The sequence below is a fragment of the Halichoerus grypus genome, chromosome 3 (assembly GCF_964656455.1).
Source record: "Halichoerus grypus chromosome 3, mHalGry1.hap1.1, whole genome shotgun sequence".
NCBI classification, from domain to species: Eukaryota; Metazoa; Chordata; class Mammalia; order Carnivora; family Phocidae; genus Halichoerus; species Halichoerus grypus.
In genome coordinates this window covers 192,469,338-192,483,477 of record NC_135714.1, presented here as the reverse complement: position 1 = coordinate 192,483,477, position 14,140 = coordinate 192,469,338, and the positions used below count along the sequence as shown (strand labels likewise).

Sequence of the window (14,140 nt, the reverse complement as noted above, 5' to 3'; positions counted from 1 at the left end):
GCTTCTCCCTCTGCTATTCCCCCTGCTTGTGTTCCCTCTCTCGCTGTGTCTTTCTATCAAATAAATAAATAAAATCTTAAAAAAAAAAAAAAAAGGAATTTGTAAAGATAGACACATAAGCAAAGAATATGCCTAAATATGTGTGCTGCCTGTCAGTCACATTCATACTTGCTTCTCTCCCGGCCCTTAAAGACAGCTTCTATTTTAAGAACCCAGATTCAGGAATGTCTGAAATAAGTGTTGTTTGGCTTTGGTTTTATCATCCAACTAGTGTTGTGTACTAAAACTACCATACCTACATTTGGGAAGCCAAAGGCTTGAGAAATTGTGATTATTTATTAGAATAGTGCTCTAAATGTGTTAGCTCAAAAAAACTGTCCCCAAAAATGTGCAAGTTTTTAAATATCTGTCTGATATTTTAAGAATTGCTGGAACTTTAAAATTCCTTTCGTTTCCTCAATTTTTTTCACAAAATAAATAAATTTAAAAATTAAAATAAAATATACTTTTAATTTTATAGCAAGCTACTGAGAGACTAAAATATAGTTTTAAGTGGTTGAGAGTGTATTTCTTTCATGCAATAACGGCTTCTGTCTACAAGATGATGATTATTTAAGGTTTGTTTTTTTTTTAAATTCCTTGGGAGAGTGTTGAATGTTATGTTAATTTGTAGCACAAAAGGATTCTTTTCTTTCATGACTGGAACACATACATCTTTCTTTCTTTCTTTCTTTCTTTCTTTCTTTCTTTCTTTCTTTCTTTCTTTCTTTGAGAGAGACAGAAACAGAGTGGGTGCATGGGGGAGGGGCAGAGGAAGAGGGAGAAAAGCAGATTCCTCACTGAGCAAAGAGCCTGCCTGATGCATGGGCTCCATCTCTTGACAGGGAGATCAGGACCTGAGCCAAAACCAAGAGTCAGATGCTCAACTGACTGATCCACCCAGGCCCCCCTCATGAGTGCAACACATACATCTTAAGGCTTTTAAAAGTAGTTCAACTAAGGAATCTGAAAACTGTGGCTTTTTGTTTTTAATAACAAAAATGGATGACACTCTTGGCATTTGACCCGTGGATAGTGTGAAACTAAGCTAAGGACTAGAAAGTCTCCACTTTCAGGTTGGGTGGCTCAGGGCCATGGGGTTGATTGCAGTTGTGTTGGGCGGGCCGGCTTTAAGAACAAAGTGGTTTCCTCATACTTACTTGTTGGTTGAGCGTGGTAGTGATATTAGCCATTTGGATCTCCTTGGTGATGTGGTAATGCTAGTCAAGCACTTGTAATATTTCCCATGCACAGTGAAGTATTCTACATTTTATTAATATTACTTTAGTTTCTTTTTATCCTCCAGAACCAGTAAGTGGGCCCAATCACATTATACATGTTTTTGATCACTTTAGTATGTGACCAACTAAAAATATTTCCTCTTTAGTGAAGTCTTACTAGCCAGATAGTAGGATTTTAATTCTTTACATTGTTTCTCCCTGTTTTGTTTTTTTTGCCAAGTAGTGTCTTTGTACAATTAAAAATTTTAAAACTTATTGTTACATAGACATATATGGAGTAAGAAATTAAAATCTTATGCCTCTGCCTAGAGGAAACTACTTTTAAAAGTTTGGCATATATGCTCCCAAACATTTCCCATCGTGGAAAACTTTCCATGAAGGTATATGCAGCCCTAGTCCTTTTTTTTTTTTCTTTTTTTAGAAAAGCTTCACAAATTTGCATGTCATTCTTGCACAGAGGCCATGCTAATCTTCTCTGTATCATTCCAGCTAATTCATTGTTTTTAATGGCTGCATTATATTTTAAAATATGGGTGTACCATAATTGAACTCTATTGATATTTGTTTTTTTTTCTAATTTTTTGCCCTTAAAGTCAGTAGAGCAGTGAAATTCTTTGCATGTATACTTTTTTGCATATGTGCAAGTATTTCCATTGGTTGGATTCCTAGGAGTAGAATTGCTAAATGAAATTGTAGCTCATAGAAATGGACATTTCCCCCAGTGATGTATGAAAATGAGCAATTCTATGTATCTTTGCCAATATTAGTATGCATCTTTCCCCCTGCTTTGGCAGTTTAATGATACCTCATTGGTCAAATTTGTATTTCTCTAACTAAAACGGAGGTTGCATATTTTTTTCATATATTTATTGGTATTTGTTTAACCTATATGATAGGATCTTTTAGTTTCTTTTCTTGGTTTTTAGTTATTTTTCTGAGGAGCTCTGTATATGTTAAATAATAGTCCTTTGTTATATATATGTTGCAGATATTATCTCCTGCTCTGTCATTTATATTTCTTAGTATCTTTTGCCAAACAGGAGTTTTCTATTTTATATAGTCATATTTGTCAGTTTTTTTTCTTTAAAACTTTTGAATTTTGTGTCTTATTTTAGAGAGGCCTTCTCCATCCCAAGATTATACACAGCTTCTCCCTTATTTCCTTTGAACACTTTTTTAGTTTAAAAAAATAATATGCTCTTTATCAATTTGGAATTATTTATGTATAAAGTATGAGGCAAGACTCTAACCTTTTCTTATGCATGAATATCAAGTTATCCCAACACCACTTATTCAACAGTCAGATTTTCTTATGTTCTTAATTCTCATATGTAGATACATTTGTTTTTGTACTACTACTGTTCTGTTGATTTGTTTATTCTTACTCTGGCATCATGTTGTTTTGATATATGTAGGGAAAATCCTTCTTTTTCAAAAATTTCTTAACTAACGTCAAGCATTTATTTACTTTTCCAGAAGAACTTTGTAATCTATTAAGCAATATCTTAAAGCTTATTTAAATGGTATTTCATACTTTGGTTTTATTTTTTACATATAATTTATTCATTCAGTAATCTGTGCCTTTTTTTTCTTCCTTTTTTTTTTTCTTTACATTTCAGAGTCCTGTGTATGGAAACTCACATGAGTCAGTTCAGTCTAGAAGGGTAGTAATTTCTCATAATATGGACAAAGCTCTGAAAGAAGGTAAGGATTAAATGAGAGCATGCGATTACTATGTAAAGCAATTCATTATGTTCTAAAGGGAAAATTGTAATCTCTAACAAATTTATCTATCCTTCTTGTCTGTGTGTAGCATTAGGAATTTTTATGATGAATGAATAAATACATCCATATTTTAGTTGAATGGATGGGATTTAAATATTTATTAAGTAGGATTTCCAGGTCACATGAAGCTAACTGGCCACGTGGAGCTAATTCCACCATATGAAACAAGGATCTGTTTTCTGTTACCTAAAATAGGTATTAGGAAATATTTTTTCTTTTAGATATAACCTAGAGAAGGTGTGTTGGGGATGGGTGCACTTAGGCTCACTCATCAACAAATCAGTTAAACAAATTAAGGGGTGTAGTGGTCAGCCTTCTTAAAGAATGAAGGATATGTCAGCAGAACTGGTATTGAGCAAGGTTGAAGGTAGGTTGCCGAGGGCATGGTGTTGTTACATGTAGAGGTGGAAATCAGGTGTAATTAGAAATATTAAAGTTGAAAAGATATATTTTGATGATCAAATTAAAGTTCAAACAATATTTTTAAAATCAAATTTCTAAAAACACAATTTCAGTTACAAGTGCGGAAAGTCTGAGTTTTTCAAGTGAATATGGGGTGTTAGATATGAAGTGGAGAGAACTGAATAAGTGATAAGTACATAGCAAGTATATTTACTTTCATAGTTCACAGAAATCACTGTATTAAAATTTGAAGATGAGGGGCACCTGGGTGGCTCAGTCGTTAAGCGTCTACCTTCGGCTCAGGTCATGGTCCCAGGGTCCTGGGATCAAGCCCCGCATCGGGCTCCCTGCTCCATGGGGAGCCTGCTTCTCCCTCTCCTGCTCCCCCTGCTTGTGTTCCCTTTCTCGCTGTGTCTCTCTCTGTCAAATAAATAAAATATTAAAAAAAAAAATTTGAAGATGAGTACTATGTAAGTACAGAGACAGTCTGAAATTGTGTGGATTCGTAGAATTTTAGAACTTTGGGGACTAATTAAACTTCTAAAATATTTGTATTAGTAAAGTATGATGACTTTGATAAAAGCCAAATTTAAAATCCAATAATTTTTATTCATAATCTCAAAATCGTGGTTTAAAAATAATTGCTTTTATTGAGGTAAAATTTACATACTTTGAAATGCACAAATCTTAAGTGTACATACAATTCAGTAATTTTCATAAATGTGTATAACCACGTAACCAGCAACCCTGTGAAACTGAGGAACATTTCTATCATTACAGGAAGCTTGCCACCTGTACCCCTCTAATCAAACCCACCTTCCCTTGTTCTAATTTCTATCATTATAGATTAGTTTTGCCTGTTCGTTTTGTTTTTTAAAGATTTTATTTATTTATTTGACAGAGAGACTCAGTGAGAGAGGGAACACAAGCAAGGGGAGTGGGAGAGGGAGGCTCCCCACTGAGCAGGGAGCCCGATGCGGGGCTGGATCCCAGGACCCTGGGACCATGACCTGAGCCGAAGGCAGACGCCCAGTGACTGAGCCACCCAGGCGCCCCTAATTTTGCCTGTTCTTAAACCTTATAGAAATGGAATCATACAGGATGTAGTCTTTTATGCCTGGCTTCTTTTCTCAGCATGTTTTTAAGATTTATCAGTTGTCTGTATCAGTTCATTCTTTGTTATTACTACTGAGTAATATTCCATTATACTAATATGAGTGTGTCACAATATATTTATCCTTTCTTTTTTGGACATTTGGGTTGTTTCTAATTTTTTGAAACACACTGGATAAAGTTGCTATAAATAAGTATTTTTGTGGACATATGTTTTCATGATGTTTATTCTTACTCTGGCATCATGTTGTTTTGATATCTGGTATTTGTTGGACAAATTCCAAGGAGTAGAATTGACAGGCCTAGGGTAAGGTGTGTGTTTAACTTTATGAGAAATTGCCAGATAATATTGTAAAGTGATGATGTCTTTATTTAGACTCTCACCGTGTATGACCGTTCCAATTGTTTTACATTATCACCAACATTTACTGTTGCCATTCGTTCTATTTTAACTATTCTGATAAATGTAAAACAGAATCTTACTGGGACCTTAAATTGCATATCCGTGGCAACTAATGATGCTGAACATCCTTTCATGTGATTATTGACCATTTCCATATCTTCATTTGTGATGTGTCTGGTCAAGTCTTTCTTTTTAAAATTTATTTAACTTATAATTTATTTGTAGGAATGTTTTTAAAGATTCTGGATTCACATCCTTTGTTAGATATAGTTACAGTGAATACTTTCTCCCAGTTTTTAGATTGCCTTTTATTTTTTTAATGTTGTCTTTGAGCAGAAGTTTTTAATTTTGATGATGTCTAATTTACTAATTCTTTTTTCTTTCTGTTCTCTAGATAGGATAATTTTTATGCATCTGTCTTCAAGTTCATGGACTGTTTTTCTGTCATTTTTAATCTACAGTTAAGTGTATCCAGTAAATTTTTTTATTTCAAATATTGTACTTCTCCTGTCTAGAATTTCTTTTTTTTGTTTTTTAAAGATTTTATTTATTTATTTGTCAGAGAGAGAGAGTGCACACACAAGCAGGGGGAGCAGCAGGTAGAGGGAGAAGCAGGCTCCCTGGATCCTGGACCCTGGGATCATGACCTGAGCTGAAGGCAGATGCTTAACCAACTGAGCCACCCAGGCGTCCCCTGTCTAGAATTTCTATTTGGTTCTCTGCTGAGATTTCCCCATCTGTCACTTATTATGACCATCTTTATCTTGAATTCCTTGAACACACACATATATATATATAGTTGCTTTAAAGTCTATGCGAAGTCCAAAATTGAGGCTATCTTGGAGTTGGTTTCTATCCATGGTTTTTCTCTTATGTATGTGTTACTTTTTTTTTTTTTTTGGTTTCTTCTCAGGTCTTCTTATTTTTTATTGTATCCTGAACAATGTGGATGCTACTTTCTAGACATTCTAGTTTCTGTTATCTTCCTCTGAAGAGTGTTGGTTTTTGGTCTAGTATGCAGCTTAATTTTTTGACTGTTCACCTTGAGGATACTTGGTTTTACCCATATTTTTAGGGCAGGTCTGCCTGGATTTTGTCTAAGGTAAATCCCTCAGCCCTAGGACACAGGCTTAAGTCATCTAGTTCATGTCCCTTACACAGTTTCAGTGGAAAGTCCATAGTCACACCTCTAACCAACCGGGTAGGACTCTAGCTCCAGACGCGGTCAGAGTACCTGCTCAGCTCTTCCAATTTTCCACCTGTTGCTGTGAGCTGGTCTCCTTGCAGTCTTTCCTCCATGCATGTGTAGGGCAGAGTCAGCAATGGGTTTGAGAGCATGTGATCCAGATTTTGTGGCTCCGTCTTCTTTGTATTTCCTGCCCTTATTTCCGTCTGCTTTGGCAGTTCCTAACTCTGTTTTCTGATACCTTATATTAAAAAAAAATACAGATGTTCAGTCTAAGTTTGAACTTCCTTGTGCCGCTAGGACCGCCAAGTGCTTCGGGGAAAGTTACATAAATGTGGTTCATACCAGTACTAGTCCCTTCTATCAAGGGTAGGTTTTCCCTTCAGTTTCTCTGACTTTGCTCTCCAGTGCCTTTATGTATTTATTTAATTTTTAAAATTTAAAATATTTTCTTTAGTTATTTGACAGAGAGAGGGACAGACAGAGAGCACAAGCAAGGGGAGCAGCAGAGGGAGAGGCAGGCTTCCTGCCGAGCAGGGAGCCCGATGTGGGGCTCGATCCCAGGACCCTGGGACCATGACCTGAGCCGAAGGCAGACGCTTAATGACTGAGCCACCCAGGCACCCCTCTCTCCAGTGCCTTTAAATAGTTCTTTAATATTTTTTTTCTGGAGTTCCTAATGGTTTTCTGTAGGAAGGTTAGTCTGATATAAGCTATTCCACCATCCCTGGAATTGGAATTCTTCTCTTTTTCTTTTAATTGTTGTAGAATACACATAGTGTAAAATTTACCATCTTACCCATTTTTAAGTGTACTGTTTAGTAGTGTTAAGTACATTTTTGTTGCTGTGTAAAGTCTTTAGAACTCTTTTCGTCTTGCAAGACTGAAACTCTGAACCTATTAAGCCACAATACCCATTCCTCTCTTCCCCCAGATCCTGGTAATCACCATCTACTTTCTATCTCCATGAACTCGACTCTAGGTACTACATATAAATGAGGTCATGTAGTATTTGTCCTTTTGTGTTTGGCATATTTACTTAATATAGTGTTCTCAAGGTTAATCCATGTTTGTAGGATATGTCAGAATTTCCTTCCTTTTTAAGGTTGAATAATATTCCATTTTATGTATATAACCACATCTAAAAAAATATTTCTTTATTTTTTTAAGTAAGCTCTCCACCCAGTGTGGGGCTTCAATTTATAACCCCTTGATCAAGAGTCGCATGCTGTACTAACTGAGCCAGCCAGGCGCCCCTTATAACCACATTTTCTTTATCCATTCATCCATTGTTGGATATCTGGGTTGCTTCCATCTTTTGGTTATAGTGAATATGCTGCTATGAACATGGATATCTCTTTAATTTTTTAAGACTGTGAAGTTGCTCTGTAATTGAGATAGCATGTTTACTTAACCATGGACCAATTTGTTTCAGAAGTGTTTATGAAAAAAAAAAAAAAGATAAGGGTTGAGGTCTGGTTGACAAAAACCCAAACAGAACAAAACCAAAAAAAACCCAAACCACATCATCCTCAGTCTAATTTCTGTGCAATGATTTATTTTGAAAGAACAGTATTATCCAAAGCCTTTGGGTAAGAGCTTTAGTTAATTACACTTTGGTATAATAATTTTTTTCTTTTCCACTGTATTCTTAATGTTTACAATTTCCTCTTGTTTTAAGCAAAATGATTTTCAGTGAAGTTGAATATTATATCATCTACCAAAAGAAGAACTAAAGGCTGCTGTAAAGTTGGTTATGAGAGTAAAATGTATGCATCAGGCAGTCATTAAAAACAATAAACTAAAACCAAAATTGTCTTCTAAAAAATTTTAGACATTTAATTTAATGAAGAATTGGAATCTAGAAATACATGTTGAGAAAGTTAAGAGGTTTCATAAGTATTTAGAAAACCTGTAGTGATTATAATATGCATCTCTGGAGTATGTTAATTTGCATTTCTAAGCCCTGGCACCAGTATATTTAATTGAAATTCTGAATGTCATTAGCTAGCTATAGTAGACTTATATTGGTAAAATTGAGGGTCTCTTGGTATGTTTGCAAAATTTAATAGCAGGTACACTTGTTAAGGCTGCAGTAACTTGAGTTCAGTTGATATGAAGTGCTTATGGAGTATTTAAAAATTATTTAAAGTTAGTTTGAAGTAGATAACATAATTATTCCATCTTACCTTTATATATTTGTTTTACTCCCTTTAGAATACATATATTTTTTTAAGATTTTATTTAATTTTTGACAAAGAGAGACAGCAAGAGAGGGAACACAAGCAGGGGGAGTGGGAGAGGGAAAAGCAGGCTTCCCGCTGAGCTTCCCAATGTGGGGCTCCATCCCAGGACCCGGGATCATGACCTGAGCCGAAGGCAGATGCTTAACGACTGAGCCACCCAGGCGCCCCTAGAATACGTATTTTAAAAACAGATTTATTCAAAGAGTTGAGTAAAATACAAGGTATATGTGTGTATATGCATGTATAAATGTTCATGGGTGGGTTTTTTGTTGTTGTTACTAAAAGTATGCTTGTGTTGTAGCTCAATATAAATTAGGACTTGGTCTTAAATCTCTATAGATTGAATTACAAAGAAGAGAGAAGTAATATTTAAAAGTGCAGCTCAAAATAATACAGTTTGGCTTTCTGTGAAGCAATGAGAATTATTAAAGCTATGAGGTGTGCCTGGCTGGCTCAGTCAGTGGAGCATGTGACTCTTGGTTTCAGGGTTGTGAGTTTGAGCCCCATGTTGTATGTAGAAATTACTTAAAAATAAAATCTTCAAAAAAAATTACTAAAGCTAAAAATGCTGGAAGTTGAACAGCATACCCAGGGAAGATGATTGAAGTATATATTTGCTGTGCTTTGTTAGCCAATTTTAAGTGTAAAAACTGTATTTTAGGGATTCAGATATGGTATGAATGAACCATATGTTTGAGAAGTCAGAATAGCCACCTTTCTATACCAGATGCTCTCAAAAGTTTCTCCTAAAGTTACATTTCCAGGAAGACTGTCAGGAGATACTTTTGAAAATCTTTATGAGTATTAAATCTCAGATCTATAGCATAATTTTTACTAGGCTACCCTGAATTACCTCACTAATGTGGACCAGATAATATAGTTCAGTAATGAGTACCTGCTATTTGCTCAGGAGAACTTTCAATTTAAATTCTTGAATTGAAAATACAGTTCTTTGTAATGTTATCTTTTTCGAAGCATTGAGGATACTGACCTCTGCACTTTGACTTGTAAGATGTTGTCCAAGTGTCTTATAAATACCATTACTTCCATTACTTTTTGGAGTATCCTTCACAAATGTAATATTAATGTACATTTCCAGATGAACATATTTCTGTTAGTTTTGATTGGCTCTTAATACTTTTCTGAATTTCAGGGGTAAATGTGCCTATAAAATAAAGTGTCCAGGTTATACAAAAGGCCATAACGTGAACGATCATGATAACAGAAGATATTACAAGGTCGTTGTCCAAGTATAACAGAACTTTCAGTTTCTTTGGAACCTGTCTTAGATAAGGTGAACCTGATGTGGTGATCTCTTTTACTAGGCTCTCTGTGGCCATTTCCAGACGATGGTAGACTGTAAGAATTAGATGCTGACACAGAGGGAGCAGAACCTACACTTGAAAGACCATGACTCTCCCACCTTCCACTCCCACCCCTAACCTCCTTTAGGCTCAACTCTTCTAGTTCATGACTCTACCCAGTGGTGTGAAATATGTATACATTTTTTGTTGACTGAATGAACACCTCAATCAGTGACATAAACTAATAACCCTAAATTTTCCCAGAAGTTGGCTTTCCTTCCACACATAGACAGTAATTACTAATTGCATTTTAAAAACTTTGCAAACTGCAGAGTGCTATCTATATGAACGATGGAATTATTATTGTCCTTATTACCATTAGGCCAGTTCCTGGTTGAATGAGCTCTCTTTCTTTGTTCAAAGGGACTCAGGTCATGGATGTTTATGACCCTTGGGGCCTTACCTCTTGGGCAGGGAAGACTGTATCTTGAATTGCTCTGGGGAAAAGGCAGAGGTAGAAGAATGGCTCTCATGGAGCTCTTTCTCTTATACTATTTCCTTAGTTTGAGTCATTCTTTGTTCTGAAAATTTATAGGTAGAGGTTACCTAATATCACGTTATCTAGACTAACATGGTAGCCTTTTAACTGGTCTCCTCACTTCAAGTTTTTCCCTACTTTGTTACCCTAAATCCTCTTTTTTACATTAATCCTACTCAGAGTTCCAAACATGTTATTCCATTCTCTATAATCTGCAGTGATTCCTTTTTACCTGCTTATTTCATTGAGAGTAGTCTAGAAAATAGATTTGATAATAGCACTTGAATTTTTGTTGGCTGCTGTTATGTGTTTAGAAGAAAAACTCTTTGCTTGGCAATGAGCATAAGTGTTCTTCCATTTCTCATTGGGGTTTGTTATATTATTTCTGCTTATCTCTTAGAGACCATAAAATAATTTTATCATGAATTTCTGTGTCTCTTCAAATTGATCCGTTGGATATATTTTAAAATATTTTGTTCATATGTGCACTTGTATCTAAATGAGTATATGTATATACTTGTATATAAATGAGTATATTTAGCTACATAATATATACGTAGAATCATGGCTCTGTTTTATACTTTTCTTTTCTTCTTCTTCTTCTTTTTTTTTTTATTGCCCCACATGGAGCTCAAACTCATGACCTGAGATCAAGAGTCACATGCTTTATGGACTGAGCCAGCCAATTGCCCTTGTTTCACACTTTTTATATTTGCTATATTTTTATAATACTTAGGTTAAAGGTGTACTGATAAGCTATTGATAGAGATTTGTTAGTTCCAGGTATATCTTCTATTACTGAGTTGTGTTTTTTTTTTTTTTGAAGATTTTATTTATTTGACACAGAGAGAGAGAGAGAGCGAGCACACACACAAGTAGGCAGAGCGGCAGGCAGAGGGAGAGGGAGAAGCAGGATCCCCACTGAGCAGGGAGCGGGATGCGGGGCTCGATCCCAGGACCCTGAGATCATGACCTGAGTGGAAGGCAGACGCTTAACTGACTGAGTCATCCAGGTGCCCCTGAGTTGAGATCTTTACCCATATTCATTTTTACCAATTCCTAACAAAAATGTAGTATTGGAGGAGTATTTTAGAGCTGTATTAATTAACATATGCAGTGTGTGGTTAACACGTGTAATGGGAAATTATGTAGATGAATATGCCCTTCACATAAATCCTTTAGTGTGCTAAGAAGATCTTATTTTATTTTTTATTTTTTATTTTTTTAAAGATTTATTTATTTATTTGAAAGAGAGAGAGCATGAGAGGGGGAGAGTCAGAGGGAGAAGCAGACTCCCCGCTGAGCAGGGAGCCCAATGCGGGACTCGATCCCAGGACTCCAGGATCATGACCTGAGCTGAAGACAGTCGCTTAACCAACTGAGCCACCCAGGCGCCCGAAGATCTTATTTTAAAGATATTAAGTCTCTTATAATTGCTTTTAATTTCCTTCTATAATTTGAAACTAAATTTTAATGAAAGGAAAAATGCTTCTATTTCCCAAATGTTTCGGGTTATAGGTTTATTTGCTACTAGTTAAAAATTCTGTGGTATGACAACTTTGTTTAATAAAAGAGTAAGGGAATTCTTAATCTCAGGAAACAAACTGAGGGTTGCTGGAGTGGGGGGTGGGGTGGGAGGGATGGGGTGACTGGGTGATGGACACTGGGGAGGGTATGTGTTCTGGTAAGCGCTGTGAACTGTGCAAGACTGTTGAATCTCAGATCTGTACCTCTGAAACAAATAATGCAATATATGTTAAGAAAGAAAAAAAGAAGAAGAATGTAGCAGGAGGGGAAGAATGAAGGGGGGGAAATCGGAGGGGGAGAAGAACCATGAGAGACGATGGACTCTGAAAAACAAACTGAGGGTTCTAGAGGGGAGGGGTTGGGAGGATGGGTTAGCCTGGTGATGGGTATTGAGGAGGGCACGTTCTGCATGGAGCACTGGGTGTTATGCACAAACAATGAATCATGGAACACTATATCTAAAACTAATGATGTAATGTATGGGGATTAACATAACAATTAAAAAATTAAAAAAAAAAAAAAAAAGAGTAAGGGAGAAAGAATTGCAAATGAACAAATTAGCAGTGCTTTGTAGTCAGGGTGGCTCTTACCAGAAGAAGGATATAAAAGCTTTGCAGACAAGAGTCTGTGGAGATTACATAATTCAGCTCCCCATCTCAGGAAGTAATTTTTTCTAGGTCATCCTTGTCCATTGGATATCCAGCTCGTTTAAAAGTTTCTTATGATAGAATATTCACCATTTACTGTGAATCTTGAATAGCTTTAATGATTTTATTCATTATGTTGAATGGAAAAACAATTTCTTATGACTTCCACCCATTGGTCCTATTAGTGCCTTCTAGGACAATTTTTAGCATATTTTTTTCATATAAATGTTTTAAAGAAGCTGGATATCCAATGGAAAGGGCCGCTATTCAGATTTCTCATGTCTTTTACTCATGTGACTTATTCCACCTTCATGCAGGACTACAGTGTGCTGAGTAGGAAGAGTGTTTGACTGGCAGATAGGACACTTGGCTTTACCACTTATTTGACTTTGAGCAAGTTATTTCACTTCTTGGAGCCTCAATTTCTTGAGAGGATGTAACACAATTACTGTGTAGGAACTATGGTCTACTTTTTGTCAATAAGTGAGATTATGGGATTAGCCTACTCCTGTTTTTACTCTAATTTCTTAAATATCCAGGTCAGAAACCATTTCTGCTTTCTCCTAAATGGAATAGTCCAATTAGGAATGAGATGTGGCTACCTTTTGTAAAATCTAGAAAACATAACCATTTGTTCAAATTAATATTTGGAAGTGATCGGAAAATAGCCAAAAGGTTTAGGAAATGATTTATTTGTTGGTTTTGCTTTTGTTTTGCCTTTACTTTTGTGTCCAGCCTATATCTATTCTACTGGAAGCCGTACATACCAGAATTAAATGCTTATTTAATGAAAAATGAAAGATTGAGGTAGTATCTCTTTTTTTTTTTTTTTTTTCTTTTAAATGCCTGCCCCTTAGTCTTTGGCAAGTAATCGTTCTCAGCTATAAAGCTTAAGCTATCTTATGTGTCTTATTCCACTACTGAGGCCAGTGGAATCACTTTGAGGATTTAGCTAAACCTTTGTACATATGTGTCTGTGAACAAAATTCTTGATGATTTATGTATGTTTTTGACCTATGGGATTTAAGATGCCATTTTGTGAATTATTATAAAGCTGCAATGCAGAAATTCTGGAAATGTGGAAAAGCATCGGATAATACTTTCATAGTTGATATTCTGAGAAAAAAAAAGCCATCACAGAATATTAAAACAAGAACGGTGCTTTCCTTGACTTGTGGGCTTTTGCACATATATGGAATCCTTACATAAGATGAACTCTGAGCTGGAGGTTCCATTTGCTATTCAGTTTTCTAAGAACTGAGACCTCCCTCCTGCCACCTTCCCATCTCCCCCCCTACCTAAGCCCATCTAAAATTGGTGTATAGCAATCAAGATGAATAAAACAAGCACCCAATCCTGGCCTGCAGAATTATTTGTGAATTATGGGTCAGACATTTGTGGGCCAGGTGTGCAGTAAATCAGGATCCCAAGTTACTTTTTGTTCCACAGGATTCTTGGGAACAAAGCAAAGCAAGAGGATAGACTATTTATCTGAGACAAAGTATGGTCATATCAAAATTAAGCCAAATCAAGTGGTATTTGAAGAAGGAAGAGAAAACCTTGAGAAATAAGCAGTGATTAAAAAATAGTACAGGTATCCTTATGCTGAAACATGGATATGGGGCTGTGTTCTTCCTCCCTTGGGAAAATCACGACTTTAGTCCAGTAACATTTTTATTTTTCAGTCTTCATCTTCTATGTGGACTTGA

General features: G+C 35.9%; 1 protein-coding gene and 1 non-coding gene across 4 annotated transcripts in view; one reads left to right on the top strand and one right to left on the bottom strand.

The window, feature by feature from the left end:
• Nucleotides 1-14,140, top strand: part of SNX25 (sorting nexin 25) — a 127,335-nt gene that overhangs the window by 23,474 nt on the left and 89,721 nt on the right. For all 3 annotated transcript variants that reach the window (XM_078069806.1, XM_078069805.1, XM_078069807.1), the window contains exon 2: nucleotides 2,900-2,984. In XM_078069806.1, the coding sequence (XP_077925932.1) occupies nucleotides 2,900-2,984 (85 nt within the window). The remainder of the gene's footprint in view (nucleotides 1-2,899; nucleotides 2,985-14,140) is intronic.
• On the bottom strand, nucleotides 1,693-1,790 carry LOC118521834 (U6 spliceosomal RNA). Its single transcript, XR_004910324.1, has one exon. It is a non-coding gene; the product is annotated as a U6 spliceosomal RNA (small nuclear RNA).